We start from the raw sequence: 20859 nt of genomic DNA, 5'->3' as shown, positions 1-20859 counted from the left end.
ATTATTTTATTTTATTTTTTACTTTATTTTTTGTTCGGGAGTTGTGAATTGTACAAAAAAAATACATTAACAATAATAAACATTACATTATATTAACAAAAATAGTTACGTTAATAAAAATACATAATAATAGTTACATTAATAAGAATTAGGATGAATTAGAAATTTTCTTTACTAATTTGTCAAGAAATTGTTGAATGCCCCCCTTGTTGGCGTCCAAGTTCACTTCATTCATCATTCAAACTATTTCATTTGTGATAGTTTTTTTTTAAATTTTTTTATTTATTCGGGAATCATACAGCTTACATATAAAAAAAATGATATAAAATAATAGTTACATTAACAATAATATACATTACATTACATTGACAAAAAATAGTTACGTTAAAAAAAAAGCCAATTAAACAATTCCACAATTATGTTATAAAACTATTAAAAACAATTCAGAGATTAAAGTTTCCTGAGATTCTTCAGGGTTTAAATGATCGCAGATCTTTTGCGGGCATATTTTTTTTCAAGAAAGTCTTAATGTAGATTTATTTTATTTCGGACTATTGTTAATTGCGTGGCATTAATTTCTTCAAAAATCTTATATAAAAACGTTTAAATATAGCAATTACTATTTTGGCAACACCTGAGGGACAGTCAAAAATAAGGGAACAGTAAAATGTGCAAAACATCGAACTGCGCGAAAATCAAGCTTTCGAAAGTCAAGGGCCGCTTGTAAATGCAACACTTATCTTGCGATGTAAACGGATACATGTATCCATTACTTTGTTAATATGAAACATTTCTGTTTCTTCCTTATACTTTGTTAATATGTTCAAACATTTCTGGTTCAGGTATTGCCTGTATGCGCGCTGGAAAAACGAGGCCCCGCTACGCCACGCCGTGCTGTTGCGCCGGAGGGCGGACGCCCAGAGGCAGATCAAGGCCATCATGAAGAGGGTCAGCAAGGAGAACGTGAAGCCGCAGGGCCGCCTCATTGGCAAGCTCAGCCACGCGGCGCCCGCTTTTTTCTTCGACTATGTGCTGCTGCAGATTCAGATATACGACAACCTCATCGGTAATTCTTACTGCGCTACTATATAAAAATGTTAACTATTCCTTGTCAATACCGATTGGTGCGTTGGATACTGCATAAGGATTATCAACAGCAAATTTCTAGTGACCTTTTGCTTAGCTCCTCAGTCCACGATTTAATATCAATGAATCCACGAATCTTCGATTCAGTGATCCAGTAAACAGGTCAGCATAAGTGAGTGAGATTGGGATCCGGTCACTTAACTGTTTTAGTGTTGACATTTTTTCTCATATTGCTCACTCCTTTCAAGAACGTCATAAATCAAAAATGGTCAATTTTCAGTTGTGCATGTTTTCGAAATGCCCAGAAAATGTACTATATACCAGCAAAAGAGGCATATTTTTTAATTAATATTTATTCGCTACAAGGCAAAAGTGTTTTTTGTTGCATTTTGAAGAAAAGGTATTGTTTAATTATTTTTTTAAATATACTAAATATTTTTCAAATGGAGAAAAAACATTCAGGTTTTACCTAAAAAGATCTGTTGCACGGTAAAAAGTTCAATAAGTGGCTTGATATTTATTTTTAATACATTGTATTATATATTTAAACTTTAAAAACGTTCTCCTGAAAAATCAAATTTTTTGATTTATGACGTTCTTGAAAGGAGTGAGCGATATGATAGAAGAGTCCATTTTAAATTCATTGGAAGGGGGGAAACAATAGGTTTTCACAAAAAACATATTTTTTTTACTGTTTTCAAATATTATTTACAAATCAAAACTTTAGAAACGAGCATGCGGCGACACAACCTCCCAGCTTGACTGCCAAAATACACTGATCGGTATATCGATGGCCACATTTTGGCAAAGTATACCAGAGTTGATATATCGATTCTCACTCTTAACAGTTAATGAGACATGGATAAAGTAAGTTAAGAAATGCAGGGTGAGAGACATCACTGCTATATGGAAAAAAACAGAAGAGGAATAATTGGTACTTTATATGCGAGGAAAAGGATAATAGGTTAGGAGTCATAATAATCGGCGGGTATGTATGAGGAGATGCATGAACGTGGAAGAGGCGAAGAATGTTTGCAAAGACAGAGTGGTGTGGCGTTCTATTCTCTCTGCTTACCCCTGCGGAGAAGCGGCGTGATGGTTAGTTAGTTAGTTAGTTTAAAAGGATAATACCTGAAGATGGAAGCATAGCTTCCGAAACTAGTCATTATTATAAAATAAAGTAGTAAAAAACATTTGTTTTACTTCTAAAAAGGATAAAAGCTGCTATAGCCAGGGTACTCGGCGTTGTATTCACGGATTGATGGTAATCATAATAATAATAATGCATTAATCCAATACAGCGAAGGTATATAGAAGAAGAATGATCTTTAAATTAATGTTTTACTTAGTAAATACCACTATTTCTTAAAATCTACTGCGACACATGTTTCGATGCATTCCGCATCATTTTCAAACACCGTATGTGTTTGTATGTGTCACATACGGTGTTTGAAAATGATGCGGAATGCATTGAAACACGTGTCACAGTAGATTTTAATAATAATAGTGGTTTACAACATTTTGAGTGTGTCCAAATACTTGTTCACAAAATCTGGATTATCTCCAATTACAGGAGTTATTTTCATATTATTTTTTGACATCTCATCAAAGATGAAGACATCTTCATCTTTGATGAGATGTCAAAAAATAATATGAAAATAACTCCTGTAATTGGAGATAATCCAGATTTTGTGAACAAGTATTTGGACACACTCAAAATGTTGTAAATAAATTATCTGGTCAAATTATAAGCTTAATAATAAAAATGAAAATGGTATTTTCTGGCGTTTCTCATGTGTGTGATTATAATCCAGGATTCGGATCTCACATACTAATATAAGAGTTTCTGCTTGGTAAAAAAAAAGCTTCTTTACATTTCACCAATAGATGTCTCTAGTGAAGTTCTAGTGATTCAAGAACAAAGTTTCTAAATTGGTTTATATATATAGAACTTCCAAGAATTTGAGTAGTGTGGTTGTCAATAATGGGTAGAATTGGTGAATGTTACACGTGTGTAAAGTGATCACTTAAACCAGCCTATGACGGTCGTCAGCCCCGTAAATGCCCAGACTTCCATATTCTTCTTCATCTTTGATGAGATGTCAAAAAATAATATGAATAATAGTGGTATTTACTAAGTAAAACATTAATTTAAAAATGGATAGATTTTACCACAAAGTGACTGCCGAACCAATAAATGAAAGAATGATCTTATTGGAAGTTAAGAGTCCCAAAAGTCCAGAATATTGACAATCTGCGACGGATCTGTCCCCCAGGTCCCGTGGTGGAGTCGCTCAAGTACCTGACGTCGCTCTCGTACGACATGCTGGGCTACTGCCTGGTGGAGGCGCTGGGCGGGGGGCGCCGCGCCCGCGTGCAGCCCGACGGCTCCAGCGCGGCCCCCTGGCTGCAGGGGCTGGCCGCCTTCTGCGGGGCCGCCTGCAAGAAGTACGCCATCGACCTCACCGCGCTGCTGCAGTTTGTGGTCAACCAGCTCAAGGCGCAGAAGAGGTGAGAAAGTCAACTTTCCCTGTCCCATTGGTACATGGCAATCTTTAATAGTTTGACCTTTCCTTCCTGGTGATATGCATTTACTACAATTCGACTCTAATAATGAGAATATTGATACATATAAAAGATACGGGCTCGGAATTTTTGTATTCCTTCGTAACACAATGTATTACATAAAAGTATTAAAATATAAAGTTATTCATTTGTAGCGATAGAAATAAATAACTTGTGAAAAATCGGGGATATCACCAATACACAAACATTTCTCAGTGTGTGCGTGCGTACCGCGCTTTGCTTACACGCGCACGCGGCTTGATACTGTTTCCGCCATTCTCCTTTTAGTAGTGAACAAGTCGTCCTTCGTGGTGGATGTGTCGCAACGCCAGCTATGGCGGCTACTTGCGATGATGTATTTTTTTCTCTCATTTTTTAGATACTTGCCAGAGCTATCATTACAAAACTGTCACATTTCAGCTTCAATTATGGTCAATAAAAACAACATTTAGAAATATTCACATTTTCCTGGTGTAGTTTTTTACATGGTCTACAAAATACATATCACCGTTGCACATGGAAGTTTTTAGCACTAGAAGGGAAATGTTAAATATGTAGTTTAATTGCGGTATGAACTTGTCCTCATTCAATTTACAGTTTGGACCTTCTTATACTGAAGGAGATCGTTCAGAAGATGGCGGGGATCGAAGCGGCTGAAGAAATGACAGCCGAACAGTTGGATGCCATGGCTGGTGGTGAACTGCTGCGTGGCGAGGTACAGTCTTCTTCTAACCCTGATCCGCACCCGACGGTGTATAGGGCGATGTTGTAAGATAGTGAATGGGGACGTGTGTTGCAGGCGGGGTACTTCTGCCAGGTGCGCAACACGAAGAAGTCGTCGCAGCGGCTGAAGGAGGCGCTGGTGTCGGGCGGGTCGGGGCTGGACGCGGCGCTGTGCCTGCTGGCGGCGCAGCAGCGGCACTGCTGCGCCTACCTGAGCGGCGGAGCGGAGGGGGCGCCGCGCCCGCACCTCAAGCTGGTGGGCCGCCTCATCGACCAGTGCCAGGACGCGCTCGTGCAGTTCGGGGCCTTCCTCGCCGCCACGCACTCGCACACCGAGTACTCCTCCAGGCTGCCGCCCATAGAGGTACCACTCACCTTAGGATCCATCCTAGCACCCTATATAATGTACCGCCCTTCAAGGTACATCTCATCACTCACTTAAGGATCCATCCTAGCACCCTACATAGTGTACCATGGAATGTACCGCCCATCAAGTTACAACTCATCACTCACTTTAGGATCCATCCTAGCACCCCACGTAAAATGTACCATGGAATGTACCGCCCATCAAGGTACATCTCATCACTCACTTTTGGATCCATCCTAGCACCCTACGTACTGTACTATGGAATGTACCTCCCATCAAGGTACATCTCAGCACTCACTTTAGGATCCATTCTAGCTCCTTACCAAATGTGCCATGTAATGTATGTTGTTTGCCAAAGGGCCTTTCTAATTTATGATGGGCAGAATGGCGAACATTACACAGTGTATCTAGTGGTCACTTAAACCATCTAGTGACGCTTTTTAATTCCTGTAAATGTCCAGATTTCCATATTCCCTTTGTATAAAAAGATACATCATTTCTGTTGAGTTGATTAACCTTTCCGGATGATGGACGTAAATGCATCAGTGCGAATTTTCCTCAAAGGAGTATCGACTTTAATGAACGTCGAAGTCCGTCTGTCATTTTGTATGATGTAACTTGCATAGCAATGACATCTGTGTAATTTTGTCGTTAAATAAAACCTGGAAATGGTGAGTTTTTTTATTTATTATTTTTAAATAATTTCTATCTTCATAATACATAGATTTCGTAAAAAAAAATATCTAAAAAGAACTCACTCCCCAGAGAATGTCAGAAATCAATTATTGTACTCTTGGAATGGTTAATATAATTACAGAATATGGAATATAATTTTTACAAAGTTTTTGAATGGATGGGTGTGAATGGAAATCAAGAGTCTCTATACCGGACCTAAGAATGTAGCGAAAGCTTTCAAAGCTACAGACTACGCTGTCCTCGAAAGACTCGCGCATATTAGCAGTGTACCGCTTATCAAGCTTATTCGAGTATGGGTATGCAACCTGAGTGCCCTAGCCATGTCGCTCACTCCTTTCAAGAACGTCGTAAATCAAAAAACTTGAATTTACAAGAGAATGTTTTTAAAGTTTAAAAATATAATACAATGTATTAAAAATAAATATTAAGCCACTTATTGAACTTTTTACTGTGCAACAGATCTTTTTAGGTAAAACCCGAAGATATTTTCTACATTTGAAAAATATTTAGTTTATTTAAAAAAAATAATTAAACAATACTGTTTCTTCAAAATGCAAAAACAACACTTTCTGCCCTTTAGCGGGTAAATATTAAGTTAAAAATATGCCTCTTTTGCTGGGATATAGTACATTTTCTGGGCATTCCGAAAATGTGCACAACTGAAAATTGACAATTTTTGATTTATGACATTCTTGAAAGGAGTGAGCGATGTATGTATGTAATAATAGGTATGTAATAATTGTCCGCCTCCGTAGTGTAATGGTCAGCACGCTCGGCTACCGTTCTGGAGGTCCCGGGTTCGATTCCCAAGGGGGGTTAAATAAATATAAGTGATTTATTCGCTGTAATATTTATTTAATATTACCCTGGACTGGTACCTGAAGCAGAGGGCTGATCACCTTTCCATCATGTGTAAACGATCAAGATAACACTGCGTTGATATGACGCAGTGCCCTTTGCACCATTGGAGTGCGGATAAGGGTTTTATTATATTTTATTTTAATAATTGGTAAGTTTAATTATTTACTCTTGCGCAGGCCATGCTGCAAGAGTATCACATCGGGGCGGACGTGGCCTTCTTCCTGGCGCGCCCGGCCCTGTCCTGGAGCATCAGCTCCCGCTACGAGAAGCTGCGCCACGAGCGCTCCTCGCCCCCCACCAGCAAGCAGCAGCGCTACGCCGAGGCGGCCGCCGCCGCCATGGCACCCATAGTCACCGCCGTCTCCACCACTCTACCCTCAAAGGTATAAAGATGCATTGGTTGAAGTTAGCATCTCAAAAAGGAATTATAATACTTATAAAAATGTACTTTTTTTATTAAAAAATATTTTTTCTACAATACTTATACATATGTAAATAATACAAAATAGTTGGTAAATATACAATACATTTCAAATATAACGTTTCTACCTCTCTAATAAAAGTAAATTCAAATTTAAATTTAAAATAAACAAAGTAAATTTTAAAAGAAATATATATTCCTTGTTATGGAGTCTAGGTAGGAGTGAGTCTTATATGTTTTTTTTTTTAATTTTTGTTTTAAAGATTTGATAATTTATAATTTATTTCCTAGAGGATAAAAAAAAATGTCTGAAGATAATGTACTCACCTTTGTTATGGTAATCAGGTATGGGAGGACATATCGCCCGAGTTCTACGTGACGTTCTGGTCGCTCACGATGTACGACTTGTACGTGCCCTACGAGAGCTACGAGCGGGAGATGGAGCGGCTCCGGGGGCTGGCATCAGCCGCCGGCGCCGAGAGCGGACTCAACGCAGCCAAGGGCCGCAAGGAGCAGGAGAGGTACCACACGCTGGAAAATAAGCTCAAGGTACTCCCCACTGCCAACTTGCAACCCGACTATGCTTATTCTCCCCCTCTTCTTCTTGGCTAGCCTCCTACGATGTCGATTTTCAGCCGTCAATCCATCCATGTTTTACTTAGTAAATACCACTATTTCCATCCATTTTTAATTTATGTTTTACTTAGTAAATACCACTATTTCTTCAAATCTATTGTGTCACATGTTTTGATGCAATCCGCATTATTTTCAAACACTGTAGGTATTATACGGTAGTATACCGTAGGTAGTAAACTTAAATTAAACTGCCGAATCAATTGATGAAGTCAATTCATCCCTTATGGTAGTCTGCCCATCTAGCTTGTAGTTGGCTGTGCAATGCATTGTATGGCAGTCTGGATGGTTCTATTCTCCTCACACGCGCATACTGTTGTCTTCTTCCTTACCTTCCCCACCTAACGACATCTTCCATTTCGTATATTTCTCTTATCCTGGTGTTCCTTATTCTATCTCGTAGACTCTTGCCAGATATGTTCCTTAATATTTTCATTGCTGGCATTTTAGTGTTTTCCGTTATTGCGGTGTCTGCTCTGCATTCCTTCCCATATGTCACGATGGGTCGTAATGCTTAATAATATATCACACCATGTGATGCAGCAATTCTTTCAAAGAATTTTACAGTTGGCAAGATAATATTTGCAGTGATTGAAATAGGTACATAATCAGCCTGGCAGTATGGCCATACATGGTCATCCAACAAAGGAGTAAGGGCATATATGAACGGTCGTGCGTGACAATTATTTCGCTAAAATGGCACTTGTACTGCCATCTGTAGTTGCATTTAAACACTCAAATTTAAAAAAATGCTGCTTAAAGCATTAATTATCATATAAAATTATAACAAAGTTTTTAAAAAAACTCACTCCCCAGATACAGTTTTGTCAGCAGAAACTCACTTCCGGACAGGTTAAAATAAAAATAAAATAAACTACTTTCGGGCAAAATATTATGTTGAATCATCAAAAGTTTTTTTTATCAAAAACATAAGAGGAAGAATGATTGATTTTCATTGATTATTATCATTGCAAATTCATAAGCATATACTATGCCACTTAATCGTAGACTGTGAATGTGACGTAACGCAGAATGTGAAATCCTTGTCGCTATCCGGGCAAGCCTCATCTTGTGTGGAGTCTCCAGTAATGAATGCGTCGGGATTACAGGAGGAGTGTCGCAAGCAGCAGGAGTACGTGGACCGAGTGATGCACCGCCTGCGCCAGGAGAAGGACTCGTGGTTCCCGTCGCGCTCGGTCAAGTCGGCCAAGAATGAGACCATCACGCAGTTCATGCAGCTGTGCCTCTTCCCGCGCTGCATCTTCACCAGCATGGACGCCCTGTACTGCGCACACTTCCTGCACACCATCCACTCCCTCAAGACCGCCAACTTCTCCACGCTCCTCTGCTACGATCGGGTAACTCTTCATTCTGCTCTCTTCTCCTTCGGATTCCATATTAATATATGGCCGTACCCAGCAGGCCGTGATTTTTTCTACAGAAACGTGAAAGCTTTTAAAAAGATGACTAATTTTGATAATATAGGTAAATTGTAATATTTTACTTATTTAACGGCTAAAACCTTTAACATAATACGTATCTAATACAGTATCTAATATAAAAATACACTAATAGAGAAACAAAAAGTCTTAAACATAAAATAATAATAAAATAACAAATAGTAAGCACTGGTAAATACATGTCTCCATCACACACTATCAGCGAGCAACGAGAGAGAGTGAAACACAATGTTTAAATTTATCCATTATAACATGGAGAAGAAATGCTGAGAAAGTACACACTTCAAGGTGGATAACAATATATCAAATAAATCTATACTTTCAAAAGCATTGATTGGCTAACATGTGAAGCCGCGGAATCGGAGAGTTTGCATTATGTACAAATACTGCGAATACAGATTTTTGCCTAGTACCTCTTCAACGCACGCTAAGCTTTATTTGATATAAATTTTAGTATCGATATTCCTGATAGATGTCTCTATATATTCTAATTGATAAATATTGCAATTGGATTTGATATTGGCTTGCGACAAGCTCAAACGAGAGCGCTCATTTTGTATGGCCTGCCTGGTGAACACGGATTACCGCCCTCTGGCAGCGAACCGGTTAACACTATAGCTCTTTTACTGTTCTATTATAACACATTGTTGTCAGGCGGATTTGCGCTCTTCTGAGTGCCAGGAGCTGGTGATTTTTATGTATTTTTCAAAAATTATACATTTGTGTATAAATCGTCATATCTTCGAAAATATTTGATATTTTGTGATGAATGTTTCTGTGTAGTATTTACCATATCGTCTTCAACTTATTCTTCAAACTCTTTTCCGCACCATAATGATCCATAGGGTACTGCATTATATAAACGCAGTGTTATCTTGATTGTTAACTCATGAAAGAAAGGTGATCAGCCCTCCGCTTCAGGTACCAGTCCAGGGTAATATCAAATGAATATTAGAGTGAAAAAATCACTTTGTTCGTCATTTATTTGACCGTCCCTGGGAATCGAACCCGGGACCTCCAGTACGGTAGACACTACGGAGACGTTTGTGTATAAATCTTCATATCTTTGAAAATATTTGATATTTTATGATGATAGTTTCTGTGTAGTATTCACCTATCTAGTAGCATATAATAGATGTATTGCCTCTAGTGAGATAGCGAGTGTTTTTGCCTAGAATTTTCACTCATGAATTACATGAAATTATAGTAACTTTAAACATAAAGTGTAAATCCACTCACGAGTAGGCATAGGCTATGAAACTTACAAAGTTGAAGCCTGAGTTGGGACATGATAAGCGGTGTTGCATAAGCCGTAGCTAGAGTCACTTGGACGTTAGGAAATTTAAAAAAAATGTAATAGAGATATCGTTATATTTTAAGCATCTACTTTCCCTATCCCGCTTACAGATAAGCCTCTCAAATATAAACTTTTCGGGTTTTTCCTTAAAAAAAAAAAAGACTTATTACACACTGTGGGTCGCAGAACCGGACTATCCAGAGCGGCCTGTAGAACTCTTTATGTCTTCATCTTCAAACCCTTATCTGCACCCAATGGTGCATAGGGCACTGCATCATAAAAACGCAGTGTTATCTTGATCGTTAACACATGAAGGAAAGGTTATTAGCCTTCCGCTTCAGGTACCAGTCCTGGGTAATATTGAATAAATATTAGAATGAAAAAAATAAAAATCACTTATATTTATTTGACCCCCCCCCCCTGGGATATATATCGTAGTCGTACAGGAGAAAGTGACCAACTACCAAAACGTAAAATGTTCAGGAGGCCCCATTTAAGTCACTTTTGCTTCGCAAGAAAATAAACATCAATGCAGTTAGTCATTTTTAACAAATCAATATATTATGCTTCCAAGTTTTTAAATCCTTTGGGAATCTTTCAGGGCAATATTAAGCTAGTAAGATATCAAATAATTAATGATCACGGTTTTGTAAATAAATGCACTTGGTAACTTTCTCCTGTATGACTACGATATACCTATATGTACTTGCTGCCAAACGCCATATGAAACTATCACATAATATTTGTATATTTGGTAATTTGGACCTTTGTGTGTTTGTTTGCAGTTGTTCTGCGACATAACGTACACGGTGACCTGTCTGACGGAGGGGGAGGCGGCGCGCTACGGGCGCTTCCTGGGCGCCGTGCTGGCCACGGCCATGAAGTGGCACGGCGACCGCAACGTCTTCCAGCGCGACTGCGCCAACTCGCCCGGCTTCGTCACCAAGTTCCGCGTCTCCAACCAGTTCACCGAGGCCAACGACCACGTCGGCTACGAGAACTACAGGTCCGCTCTCCCTTCCTCGCTACCAGGGCTTACCACCCGGCATTTGGCTGGCTTGAGCTATCACTTTATACACTTTTGTAACGTTCACCATTCTGCCCATTATTGTACATCCATATTGCATTAACCTTTTAACCGCGTTAACTTTGTTCCTGAGAGAATTTCGCCGTTTTTTAAATGATTACTTTTATCATGTATTTAGTGAAGAAACGATTTATTTCCCTAAACAAAAACGTTCAATGGGATTCATTGTGCCTTTTTGGTGCTTTTTGGTATAATACACATGTGTCACATTATTCTTGAAATATATCATAATATAAACAAATAAGATTGTAACATAAATAAATCAAAGCACGCATCGTGTGTCACTCTTAGTCACTGGCGATGCGTAGCGTCGAGAGTGAGACAGATATAGGGCATGATTATGGCACGGACTAATTCAAGAAAAATCAGGGATCTGTTTTTTTATTTATCCTTGTGATGTTACAAATTATTAGTCAGATATTTCAACAGATGTCATAAGGCCAAGGATTGACGTATTCTTTTATCCAAAGTTCCACACCATGAATAAATCCCTCCCAAGTTGAACTGAGGTTCAAAACTTAGCAAAGTAAAAACACATAGGCTTATGTCAGCCGCGTATGGGGCATGTTTTGTTAAAACACGGTTATGCCAGCCGCGTGGATCCGGTTAATCACAATCAATTAATTAACAGGCGAATGTGTAGAAAATCATTGTATGACAGAATTAAAAACGATGATATAAGAAAGGAATGTAAGGCTGAACGAGGAATGATTGAAAAGATTAGGAAGAGTTCTTTACGGTGGTATGGACATGTGGAGCGAATGGATAGCGAGAGAGTGACTTAGAAAATATATGTGGCGAATGTGAGAGGGAAAACAGAATGAGGACGACCGAAAAAGACTTGGCACGATTAGATCAATCAGAAACTAAAATCTGGCGGTGTCAAAAGTCTGCGTAATCGGAGGGCATGTATGACTAGATGTATGGATGTGAAGGAGGCGAGGAGTGTATGTCAAGACAGAAGAGTGTGGCGTTCCATCCTCTCTGCCTACCCCTGCGGGAAACGGCGTGATGGTATAAATAGTAGTATATTGCATTAATTCTTCAAACCTGTAGTATATATGCAATGTTCTCAAGACCTCCCACATGCAGGTACAATTTTCGATACATTTAGAATTATGGCTGATTGTAGACCCACCAGTTGAGAAATTGGTGAAGTATTTATTTATTTTTTTATTTTTTATTACTAAGCCTCAACTCGTTTACAAGTGATTTTAGCTCTAATAAACAAAATACATTGTAATAAAAAATATATAAAGGATATAAGAGGAGGGAAAATTTAAAATATACTATTCAGTCTACATGAATTAAATCATATTAAAATGCGGACAGAAAAAAATATTGTTACGTTAAATTTAACTATTAAATGATGTATTTAAACTTGTATTCAGAAATGATGTATTTAACTATGAAATGATGGATTCAGCTAGTAAAATTGTTAATAATTTTAAAAATTGAGAAATACAATGTTGAGCTTAATTCGACATTATAGTAAGCGTAATAAATATGACTATACTCAACGGAATGGTCAGCACGCTCGGCTACCGTTCTGGTGGACCCGGGTTCGATTCCCAAGGGGGGTAAAATAAATATAAGTGATTTTTTCACTGTAATATTTATTCAATATTACCATGGACTGGTACCTGAAGCGGAGGGCTGATCACCTTTCCTTCATGTGTAAACGATCAAGATAACACTGCGTTTATATGACACAGTGCCCTATGCACCATTGGGGTGCGGATAAGGGTTTATTATTTATTTTTATTATACTCAACGGAACTTGAGACGCCGGACTGACCTGGGAGGAAGCCAAGGAGATGGCGCGAGACAGAGTGACTTGGAGACGTCTCGTTTTGGCCAAATGCTCCACCTAGGTAGCGAACATGGAAAGAAGAAGAAGAATAAATATGATCAAGCAGGGTTAAGGGTTAATTCCTGTTTTATTTACGTGGATGTGCATGCAGGTGGTAAAATGTGGTTATTATTTCCAGACACGTCTGCCACAAGTGGCATTACAAGATAACCAAGGCCATGGTGGTGTGCCTGGACTCGCGGGACTACGTGCAGATCCGCAACTCCCTTATCGTCCTCATCCGCATCCTGCCGCACTTCCCCGTCTTGGCCAAACTCAGTCAGATCATCGAGAGGAAAATTGACAAGGTATGGGAATGCATATCGCTCACTCCTTTCAAGAATGTCATACATCAAAAATTGTCAATTTTCAGTTGTGCACGTTTTCGGAATGCCCAGAAAATGTACTATATCCCAGAGAAAGAGGCATATTTTTAACTTAATATTTACCCGCTATAGGGCAGAAAATGTTGTTTTTGCATTTTGAAGAAAAGGTATTGTTTTTTTTTAAATTTTTTTAAAATTTTTTTTAAATACATTAAATATTTTTCAAATGGAGAAAAAACCTTCAGGTTTTACCTAAAAAGATCTGTTGCACAGTAAAAAGTTTAATAAGTGGCTTGATATTTATTTTTAATACATTGTATTATATTTTTAAACTTTAAAAACGTTCTCCTGAAAAATCAAGTTTTTTTGATTTTTGATGTTCTTGAAAGGAGTGAGCGATATCTCGCTCATCGGACTTTACTAATATTACCGGTGTCTGTAAAACTTTGCATTATGTTTGTAGACGGGTTGTTCATCGTGGAAATATTTGTAGCTTTTTTATTTTCAACCTTTTCCGAGAGACATCCACGAATACGTTATTCCATAAGGGGATATTTATTTTTAAAACTGAAAATAATCTGAAGTGTGGTTTTAGTGTTGAAATACAACTACAGATAGCAGTATGAGTGCCATTTTGATAATAAATGTCACTGGGCTTAAATTATACTCATTTGAGAAAAGTTTTGTTTGAATGGCCATGCACAGCCATACTCCTGGACAGGTTAAAATTGTGTATGAAGAAATTAATACATATATATAAAACTACAGAAAAGCTTGTCAAAAAATATATTATTTTTTGACATCTCATCAAAGATGAAGAAGAATATGGAAGTCTGGGCATTTACGGGGCTTACGACCGTCATAGGCTGGTTTAAGTGATCACTTTACACACGTGTAACATTCACCAATTCTACCCATTATTGACAACCACACTACTCAAATTCTTGGAAGTTCTATATATATGAACCAATTTAGAAACCTTGTTCATGAATCACTAGAACTTCACTAGAGACATCTATTGGTGAGATGTAAAGATGAGATGTAGTGATTAATGAACAAGGTTTCTAAATTGGTTCAGATATATAGAACTTCCAAGAATTTGAGTAGTGTGGTTGTCAATAATGGGTAGAATTGGTGAATGTTACACGTGTGTAAAGTTATCACTTAAACCAGCCTATGACGGTCGTAAGCCCCGTAAATGCCCAGACTTCCATATTCTTCTTCATCTTTGATGAGATGTCAAAAAATAATATGAAAATAACTCCTGTAATTGGAGATAATCCAGATTTTGTGAACAAGTATTTGGACACACTCAAAATGTTGTAAAAAAATATATAGAAACTAACTATCACACCGCCTACTGCAGGGATAAGCAGAGAGAATAGAATGCCACACCAAACTGTCTTTGCAAACAATCTTCAAAACTCGAAAATATATACTTATTTAAAAATAAAATAATCAGTGGTATTATTTGGTGATGAATTAAAAAAAAGTGACGAATGAATAGAAAATTTAAGCAAAACTAGCATTAGTGAATGAATTTCATTAATTGATTCGGCAGTCACTTTGTGGTAAAATCTATCCATTTTTAATTAATGTTTTACTTAGTAAATACCACTATTTCTTAAAATCTACTGTGACACGTGTTTCGATGCATTCCGCATAATTTTCAAACACCATTTTCAAATACGGTGTCAAAATGATGCGGAATTCATCGAAACACGTGTCACAGTAGATTTTAAGAAATAGTGGTATTTACTTAGCTAAACATTAATTAAAAATTTGTGAATGAACATCGAAAAATATTGTGAACAAGTAAAGATGAGGTCATGCATGCTATTTGAATAGATACTTTTCAATGTAAAGAAGTGTAATTCTACCACGATTTGATACCTATTTAATTTATTATTAGATTAAAACCAATATTTTTAGCTTTTCCACTTTTTTTATTTGACCAGCGACCGGGTTTCGTCGTCAAATAAAAAAAAATGGAAAAGCTAAAAATATTGGTTTTAATGTAATAATAAATTAAAAATGCAATTCCATCACAAAGTGTCAGTGGATAATATAAATCTATTGATACCTATTACCACTCGACCACAACTTGATACCTATTTCTAATAATGAGCCGCTTAGACTCACAGAAATAATATGAAATTGAAAAATTTCTCTTCTTTTTTTTTAAATGTATTGTCTGCATGTGATGTGATGGCAGGTGCGCGAGGAGGAGAAGAGCCAGCGCCAGGACCTGTACATCCTGGCCACCAGCTACAGCGGGCAGCTGCGCGGGCGCGGCAGCGGCATGATGAAGGAGGCCGAGTTCCACCAGGTGGTGCCCCCGCCCGGGCTGCCGCTGCCCGCGCCCTCCGCCCCCTCCGCCGCCACGCCCTCCTCCAACGGGGACCAGAAGCCCTCCGGTAACTACCAACTACCACTTCATACTGTCTCATCGATTTTGTTATACTTCAGATTACAGACGTTGAACACATCCCATGAACATACTCGTTTTATTGTTTGACATCTCATCAAAGATGAAGAAGAATATGGAAGTCTGGGCATTTACGGGGCTGACGACCGTCATAGGCTGGTTTAAGTGATCACTTACACACGTGTAACATTCACCAATTCTACCCATTATTGACATCCACACTACTCAAATTCTTGGAAATTCTATATATATATGAACCAATTTTGAAACATTGTTAGAATAGAGAGAATTCACTAGAGACATGTATTGGTGAGATGAAAAGAAGCTTTTTAGTGAGCAGAAACTCTTTTATTAATATGTGAGGTCCGAATCCTGGATTATAATATACTCGCTTTGCTTATCTTCTTCTTACCCTTATCCGCACCCGATGGTGCATTGGGCACTGCATCGTATTAATGCACTGTTATCTTACTTGTTAACGCATGAAGGAAAGGTGATCAGCCCTCCGCTTGAGATACCAGTCCAGGGTAATATTGCACCCGATGGTACATAGGGCACTGCATCATATTGATTCAGTGTTATCTTGATTGTTACTTACATAAAGGCATGGTGATCACTCCTGCGCTTCAGGTACCAGTCCAGGGTAATATTGAATAAATATTGGAGTGAAAAAATCACTTATATTTATTTGAACCTACCCCTGGGAATCGAACCAGGGTCCTCCAGCACGGTAGCTAAACACGTTGACCATTACACCATGGAAGCGGACAAGTACACTCTAACTATCACTTTGCAAGCTCTTGAGACATTGTTTGCGGAAAATGCTTAAAAAGTGTCTTTCACATACTGTTGTTAGAGAGCTGGAGATGTTTATAAACGTTTTATTTGCCTACTTTTGGTAGAGCGTGAGAGATGCCAAAAAACATTGTACAGATCGGAATTGGGTTTGTGGACACTTGTGATTACTATACTGAGGGTCGGGCGGCAGACTGAGTATAATTAGGGTCGGTGCTGATAAAAAAACCGCCCGACAACAATGTGTTAATAAAATGACAAAAACAGAATTATGTCACATAAAAAAAAAATCATTACGTTTCAGAAAAAGAAGCCAAGAAAGAAATTAGCAGTAAGGAAAAGAAATCCAACAGCAAAGCGGATGAAGCTGTCGTAAGCCGGGAGTCCAAAAGAGATTCCAGCCAACCGTAAGATATAGCGAGTTTTTACTGTCTGTATTTATTTTATCTTTGTTCCAAACCTTGAGTTGAAGTGTGCGAACCTCTAAGGTTCATATGGTATATACATTATAAAAAAATATTAAAAGAAATAGCTTTGTTCTAGAAATAAAAAGAAGTTAAATCAAAGATATATAAATTTAAACATAAATCGCTCACTCCTTTCAACAATGTCAAAATCAAAAACTGTCAATTTTCAGTTGTGCATGTTTTCGAAATACCCAGAAATATACTATATACCAGCAAAAGAGGCATATTTTAAACTTGATTTGTAAAAATTACGGGTAATTAGCGGGTAACCGCTACAGGGAAGAAAGTGTTGTTTTTGCATTTTGAAGAAAAAGTATTGTTTAATTATTTTTTTAAATATACTAAATATTTTTCAAACGGAGAAAAAACCTTCAGGTCTTACCTAAAAAGATCTGTTGCACAGTAAAAAGTTCAATAAGTGGCTTGATATTTATTTTTAATACATCGTGTTATATTTTTAAACTTAAAAAACGTTCTCCTGAAAAAAGTTTTTTTGATTTATGACGTTCTTTGAAAGGAGTGAGCGATATATGTTGGTAGTTCATTGATATGCCTTATTCAGGTCCCGTAGCGGTGCGGAGAGGAAAAGCGGGCCCTCCGCAGCGGTGTCGGGGGCCGACTGGGAGCGGGAGGAGAGGAGGGGGGCGGGCTCCAAGGGGGGAAGGGACGAGGACAGACGCAACAAGGATCGCACGCCCACAGAGAGATCATACCGAGTGAGTGAATGCACAAAACGTAACATCTATTTAACCCTTTGTCCGTACCACATACGAGCAACAAAAAATGGGCCTTTGTGGATTTGCCTGTACCTACTACGGGAACCCCAGAGAAGAAATAGATCAAACTGATTTCACCATATTTTTTGATGTAGTTGAATGTTTTTTGTAAGGTTGCTCTACGTGTATGGACTGTCGTAGTAGACTCCATATATTTCCAACATATCTTGATATCATATATTTGAAATAAATAAAAAACTTATTATTCTTTATAATAAAATAACAACTATGTATTTTTTTCCACATGAATTTTATTTAACCAGGAACTGGGTTTTGTCGTAACTGAAATCATCAGACTGATTGATGTCGGTTACGACGAAACCCGGTTGCCGGTCAAATAAAATTCATGTGGAAAAAATTACACAGTTGTTATTTTATTCTAAAAAATGCAGTTTCACCAAGAAATGGCAGTACAAAACTTAAAACTTGTTATTCTTGTTGCAATTAGTGGACATCAGATTCTTTACATATTTAAGTACATTTCATAAAAGTCTTTACAAGTAAAAAAACTTACTAAATTGAACCATAGATGGGCATAAAGAAGTAGCATAAACAAGATGTTTTCATATAATTTTTTGACATCTCAACAAAGACGAAGAAGAATATGGAAGTCTGGGCATTTACGGGGCTGACGACCCTCATAGGCTGGTTTAAGTGATCACTTTACACATGTGTAACATTCACCAATTCTACCCATTACTGACAACCACACTACTCAAATTCTTGGAAGTTCTATATATATGAACCAATTTAGAAACCTTGTTCTTGAATCACTAGAACTTCACTAGAGACATCTATTGGTGAGATGTAAAGAAGCTTTTTACTAAGCAGAAACTCTTATAATAGTATGTGAGGTCCGAATCCTGGATTATAATCACACACATGAGAAACGCCAGAAAATACCATTTTAATTTTTATTATTTAAGCTTATAATTTGACTTATATAAGATGTTTTATTTAAGCTTATATAAGATGTTTTCAATTGAAGAATTAACTCCCAAAATTTGAGTAGCTGTCAATCGTGGGTAAAATGGTGAATGTTATGCTATGACAGGATATTCCTCTTCATCTATGTCGAGATATCAATATAATATGTTGTCATCCCTGTAGACTGACTGTAGACGGTGTAGAGTGGTGGGTAATGTTGTGTTGTGTGCAGGAGGAGTCCCGGTACCTGGAGGCGGTGAGTCCGCCGGGGGCGGGCGGGGAGCGCGGCGGGGGGCCGCTGGGAGGGGTGGAGGAGATGTCCTCCCTGTCCAGCACCAACAGTAACGGCTCGCACCGAGCCACACACTCGCTAGACTCACAAGAGAGAGGTACACAACACCTATTATCATTCCACCATTATCAAATATATATATAAATCTTACTTGCAATACTAACCCTTTGGTTACCACAATTTAATATATCGGCTTTCGGTACACCACATACGTCGGATCTCATGTCATGATTTTATAAAAGTATCGGATACATTTTGGACAGTATGTTAGGGATTGCTTCAGTGTTGTGCAATTTTTTTCAATTCATACTGTTTTTTTTTTATTCAGTTAGTTGTACATCGAAATTAAAAATTATTGATCTTTACATCTTACAATTAGTTGTACTTATACAAAAATTTAAGTTACTACAGAAAAAAATACTTAAATACTTTAAACGATAAAAACAAAGCACATTAAACCAATTTTGTTTCTGCGAAAAGTAAGTTACGTAAAGCTGTGAAATATTGTTCAAAAAGATACATTTTTGTGTCAAGATTAATAAACAATATGCAATAAATTGATACAAATATAATAGATACTTACACTTAATTGATACAAATATAATAGATAGATTATTTCTTATTGAAATTGCTCCTATTGTATTCCTTTCAATGCCGGATGTCGGCAATTATGTCGGCGTCGTTTGATCTTCAGTGTTATGTGTACGGCGTAAAAAGGAGGTGGACATTCAGCGATCTGCATTTACTTGTTAGTCATTTAGTTGTGATTTTTTTTTTATAAAGTTCCATCCATTTAGTTAAATAAAATCAAAGAGATATTTTCATTGCACCGAAGATAAGACAATGGCACAGACTGTTTGTAAATTATCGAACACATTTTATATTTAAATTATTTATGTTTAAATCGTGGTTTTTCTGGCATACTAACCCCAAAAGTCTTGGTAACCAAAGGGCTTATAATACAGTTGAACCTGAATAAAAAAAAAAAAAAATTATGTACATTTGTTAATAATTGTCTGTTGTTCCAGAGATGAAGCGTCGTAAATTGGATGAGGGTCCGTCGATGAAGGTTAGTATAGGCCGCTCTGGCGACCTCTTCAGGCACTTGGTACGGAGATTGGGCTGACCTGACCACCAACCACCAACCACCTTCTTCCCCCCTCCACGTGCAGCCGCAAGTGTGTAGCCAGCTCCCAACTCTGTAACGCTAACTCCTAAACCGTAAATAAAGTGACGCTTTACCGCCCGGAGAGAGCGAGAAGATTGACGGGAGTTCCTATTTCCAAATGATTATTCCCACTTTATGACGTATAGAAATAAAACTTCGGCAGTCATACATTTCAGGGATCAAGTAAGAAAAGATCTGATCTTCACCAATATCATCAATTGCAAGAACGATTCTATCAAGCCGTCTGCGGATTTTGAAATGGAGATGAGAATAAAAAATGTTGTGTTTTGGAAGATAACTAAATATCTAAATAAGTATATTCAAAAATTCTCTCATTAAAAAAAAACTTAAATCCACTTTTATATATTTGACGTCCTATAAAATTTTCAACTCTGTAAATTTAATATGAATGCCTAGTGCTTAATATGTAACCAGATGTCGTGATTAATAAATTAAATAAATAAATATTTCAAATAAAGCTCCTTCTCAAAGATATCGGAATAACCATTGTATAACTATCGTAAAAATGCGGCAAGCTGATCTATGAAGAGAACCGAAATATCTTTACATCTCAATTTATGGCAATTATTTGAACTTCGTCAACAATTATGGAATTTTAGTACCAACAAATG

The 20859-nt window shown here is 37.6% G+C and overlaps 1 protein-coding gene across 1 annotated transcript in view; it reads left to right on the top strand.

Annotated features, from left to right (window-relative positions):
* The window catches only part of tho2 (THO complex subunit 2-like protein), a 46345-nt gene that overhangs the window by 11456 nt on the left and 14030 nt on the right, over positions 1-20859 (top strand). Inside the window, exons 10-23 of the mRNA XM_088277694.1 lie at positions 843-1066; positions 3363-3597; positions 4249-4366; positions 4451-4738; positions 6475-6681; positions 7065-7268; positions 8462-8710; positions 10895-11115; positions 13188-13356; positions 15590-15791; positions 16902-17004; positions 17627-17780; positions 19000-19156; positions 20088-20128. Of these exons, the coding sequence (XP_088133820.1) occupies positions 843-1066; positions 3363-3597; positions 4249-4366; positions 4451-4738; positions 6475-6681; positions 7065-7268; positions 8462-8710; positions 10895-11115; positions 13188-13356; positions 15590-15791; positions 16902-17004; positions 17627-17780; positions 19000-19156; positions 20088-20128 (2572 nt within the window). The remainder of the gene's footprint in view (positions 1-842; positions 1067-3362; positions 3598-4248; positions 4367-4450; positions 4739-6474; positions 6682-7064; positions 7269-8461; positions 8711-10894; positions 11116-13187; positions 13357-15589; positions 15792-16901; positions 17005-17626; positions 17781-18999; positions 19157-20087; positions 20129-20859) is intronic.

This window comes from Brachycentrus maculatus, unplaced genomic scaffold (assembly GCF_059751285.1).
Source record: "Brachycentrus maculatus isolate JH-2025_06_01 unplaced genomic scaffold, ASM5975128v1 h1tg000049l, whole genome shotgun sequence".
NCBI lineage: Eukaryota > Metazoa > Arthropoda > Insecta > Trichoptera > Brachycentridae > Brachycentrus > Brachycentrus maculatus.
This window is presented reverse-complemented; position numbering and strand designations above follow the sequence as displayed.